The sequence below is a fragment of the Merops nubicus genome, unplaced genomic scaffold, assembly GCF_000691845.1.
Source record: "Merops nubicus isolate BGI_N331 unplaced genomic scaffold, ASM69184v1 scaffold14666, whole genome shotgun sequence".
In the NCBI taxonomy this organism is placed as follows: domain Eukaryota; kingdom Metazoa; phylum Chordata; class Aves; order Coraciiformes; family Meropidae; genus Merops; species Merops nubicus.
In genome coordinates this window covers 15,538-19,513 of record NW_008614452.1, presented here as the reverse complement: position 1 = coordinate 19,513, position 3,976 = coordinate 15,538, and the positions used below count along the sequence as shown (strand labels likewise).

At 47.8% G+C, this 3,976-nt stretch overlaps 1 protein-coding gene across 1 annotated transcript in view; it reads left to right on the top strand.

Moving 5' to 3' along the window:
* Positions 1 to 885: 885 nt before the first annotated feature.
* TCEANC2 (transcription elongation factor A (SII) N-terminal and central domain containing 2) overlaps positions 886 to 3,976 on the top strand; it is a gene marked incomplete at its 5' end in the record, with an annotated part of 3,556 nt that continues 465 nt past the window's right edge. Inside the window, 2 exons of the mRNA XM_008942244.1 lie at positions 886 to 1,027; positions 2,254 to 2,447. Coding sequence (XP_008940492.1) covers positions 886 to 1,027; positions 2,254 to 2,447 — 336 coding nt within the window. The remainder of the gene's footprint in view (positions 1,028 to 2,253; positions 2,448 to 3,976) is intronic.

The window sequence follows — 3,976 nt, the reverse complement described above, 5'->3', positions numbered from 1 at the left end:
GCTGCGTTGGAAGGAGTTTCCTGGCTGGAGATGGGTTTTAACTTGGCTCCTCCCTGCCCCTTTGGGGTGGGGTCAGGCTGGGCACACAATTCGGGTGCAGGCAGGTGACACGACCAGCTTCAGTACTGCCCTCTGGCTCCTCTCCCCAGCAAAGAGAGCCCTTCAGCTGTTTGCATGGTGGTCCTGTGCAAGACCTGCATAAAATCTGAGCCCCTTTTTGCCAGTTGTGCGTAGAAACGCAAAAGAAAAATGTTTGCTGCACCAAAGATCTTATTAATGGATGGCAGAAAGCAGAAGAGCGACACACAAAGCACCCCATCTGTCTGGCCACTGCTGAATCTCTGTAGGGTGCCAAAATATGAGACTTGGATTGTTTGCAGCCTGTTCTGCCAAGGTCTGTGGCAAAACCAGGATGAAAATCACTGCAAATGCCCAGTGTACTCAAGTCTGCATTCGTGTTCTCTAATGCTTTGTTTCTCTCCCATTTGGCATTATTTCAGATTTAAAGCAAATCTGAGCAGGATTTGGATTCTGCTAAAGATAATTAGGTGCTTGCTTCTTAATAGCTTTTTCTATTAAGCAACATTAATGCCCTGGACTCCATAGATTCAAAACACTTCTCTTGTAGCAGACATTTGTTGTTATGCCCTAAGTTGTGCAGTCCAAGATGAAGCATCCTGCTTTGCTTTCTAGTTACTTCAGCCTTGATTTGCAGTAGGCTGCTCATCTCAAGCAAGTACCCCTCCTTCTGAACCATCATGCCTCCTGTTCATACCACAATCAATAATTCACATCTTGATAACAGCCCCATTAGCTGAGATGAAGCCAGTGTCCTCATTTATACTACGAATATTCCATTCTCCTAATGGCTTTTCTCTTTTCCAGCGAGTTGTGGTTGTGGAAGACATAAAACGATGGAAGTCTATGCTTGAGCTTCCAGGTCAACCCAAAGAGAATCTGATCGAAGCTTTGGAGGAGCTGAAGAAGAAAATACCTTCCAAGGAAGTGTTACTTTCAACAAAAATAGGTACATCTTGTCTGATGCAGACTGTGAATATTAGGCTATTTTGTGTCTGCTTGGCTTGTCAATACATGAGATTAGCTTGCAACCTTTTTAAGAAATGGGTTTAGCTGCCAGTAAAATATTGTTGATATGGAGCCTGCAGTTTTCAGAGCTTGGACTGAAAAAGGCAGTGACCCTCTAATTCCAGCCAGGTTGCTGCTTATTACCAGACACTGCATCACCCCTTCTGCAGGCAGGGCACCTGTGTGTCTTACTCCTCCTGCTGTCTGTCAGGGGCAAGGCAGAGTGCTCTCTTGCCATCTGAGACATGCCGCGTTATTTGACCTTGCTGAGTCCTCTGAACACATGACAAATTCTCCTTGATCTGCCCAGCATTTCTTAGCACATCCTCACACCAAGGAATCCCCAGCAGCTGGGCATCTCCAGGCAGGTGTCACAGCCTGATGCCTGGTTCTTTTCTGCAGGACTTGGGGGAGGGATGATGTGAGACCACAGGGTCCCTGCCTCTCCTGCCTGTGGGAAGCATCCTGGCGTGAGGGACAGTCCTGCTGGCCTTTGTGCTGGATCTCTGTTCAAAGAGCCGCCCTTGCCTTAGAAAAGGAGTTATGACCTGCCCCTTTCCCCTCACTTTTGAACTGCCATTCCATTTGCCCTGTTCAGCTTATTCAGGCTTTTCCAGTGTCTGGGCTGGGAGAGCCACTGAAGCCTAACAGTGACATCTCCTGGCCAACAGCGCTAGTGGCCAGAGAGAAATCTGCTGGAAGAAGGTCCCTTTTGTCTCCCTTAGGGCAAAGCCCTGTCACTGTCCACTGGAGAGATGCTGCTTGGAGTGACCGTGATGCTTGTGTGTTAAAATGCTGTAGCCATCACCAGCAACATCTATGTCCTTCAAGGGGTTTTCAGTTTAAACCCAGCATTCTTTGTAGGCCAGGCCTAGAAGCTTTCACCACATGTAGTATCTGTGTAGAAAATCAGCGTAGCCCTGTGTTACTTAAGTGTTGCTCCACACCTCAGTGACGTGGGAGGGTGATTTTCACAAGTAGGGGTCGATTCCTTGCTAATTGCTCGGGCAAAAATCACTGCAGGTGTCAAGGAGTTAGAATTCCAGCCTTCGTTCCTAGTAACGCTACATTTGTGTGGACGCTTTGGTTGTGCTGCTGCCCCTGCCTGAGCTGGGGTGTCCCTTTGGCCCGAGCTCCCGGAGCTGAAGGGGCTGTTGGTGTCCCCAGGGCAGGCGGTGAAGAAGGCGCGCAGGCACTCGGACGGCGACGTGGCCGCCCTCGCCACGGAGGTGTACGGCCAGTGGCGGGACTTCCTCAGAGCCCACCCCAGCAGGCCCTCCCTGGAGGTCAGGAGCGACCCCCGGAGCGAGGCCTTCCGGAGCAACGCGCGCAGGCTGCTGGGGGAGGCCCTGGATCTAGAGGTACCGGTCTCATCCCTTTCTCTGTAGCTCAAAGACATCTGGTAGCAACAAGTTGAACCAGCCTTGCTCGGGCTTCTGTCAAGCTCATCCTGCCTGCACAGTGGGTCAAGACCAGATGATCTGTTCCTATTTTCAGTGGTTTGCTGTGTTTCCCTATTTATCAATAGCTTTGTTTTCAAGCTAGATACTTTTTGGTTGTTAACCAAGTAAACAAGCTGAAAGTGAGGTGTATTTGCCTTCATTTCCATAACCAGTGAACAGAACAGCTGTGTGTCTACTACACAGGAGGAAGTTGATAGAACAAAGTTTTTCCTACTATTTAAGAGCTGTGAAAGCAACGCTGGGACTTTTTGGGTGTTTTGTATTTAAGTTATTAACCATTTGTAAATTTAAAGCTATTGCAAAAACAGAGAGGTGAGGTTGACAGTATATAAAGTGGTGATAAATACCAGATCCCTCAGGTATCTTTAAGTAAATGAACAGGGCTTTGCTGTAAGGCTTAATGACTAGTCTGGTCTAGGAAATGCTGTAATAATTATCCTTTTTAATTTATTCATTAATTATCCTTTAAATGGCAAGTCAAGTGATAAGCACTCAAGAGTTTCAAAGCTGTGTATTTGCTAGCTATGAGAACAACCTCTACAAGTTCCAGTCTATCTGGACTTGGGCAGCACAAAAGGATGAGTTTGCTGTGGGAATGCCTCTGAAAAGTGGGAGCTCACCTTTGCTGGGACAAGCTTAGTTCTTGCAACACAAGTCTTTGGTAGTAAAGCCTGAGCCTGTGGGACATGAAGGCTACAATGCCACCCTAAAACAAGTACTGGGCAAAGCAGAATTGCCTCTGGACAGTGCTCACCTGAAAGCACGGCAAGGAAAAACATCCTTCTAGTTTGTAGCTGCCACCATATGTGCAGGTAGAGCTTACAGCAGCAGGTGACCACCACATAGAGGCTGGGGAGCCACAGAGCTCCAGCAGATGGGCAGCAGGGCCACCTGACAAAAAGGAGAAGGGAAGGTGGGGCTGAGTGGATCCAAGGGACTTCTAGTGCTGCCCAGCAGAGGGGCAGTTTTGTGATGGGTGGCAAAGCCAGAGCGGGCAGAGGACTTGGAGGAGCACTGCTTGGCACGCTGCAATCTCCAGCATGCAGAGCATGGGAGATTCCCTATCACAAAAGGCAGAAGTGAAATTAAAACCCTTTCTTGATAGTTGGGGGATTTTTTTCTAAGCTGTGCTAAATTACAGGTTTTGGCACACGTTGAAGCAGTAACTACATAATTAACATTTAGCAAATCCCTTTCTGCATTCTTAATTATACCTCTTTCTACACACAGAGAGCCCACATTTCCCTTTACAGCACCAGGAAGAGTTGCCAAGTGTTTGGCAGGTCTTTGAGTTGCTGTTGGAATCGAGTTTAAAAGAGTATCCAAGGTACCTTGTATCAGGGAGATCAAAAGTGAGCTTTGTGGAGACAGTACAGCGGAGCTTATAATTGCAGTTGAGCTTGATACCCAAAGCTAGCTGCAGATTA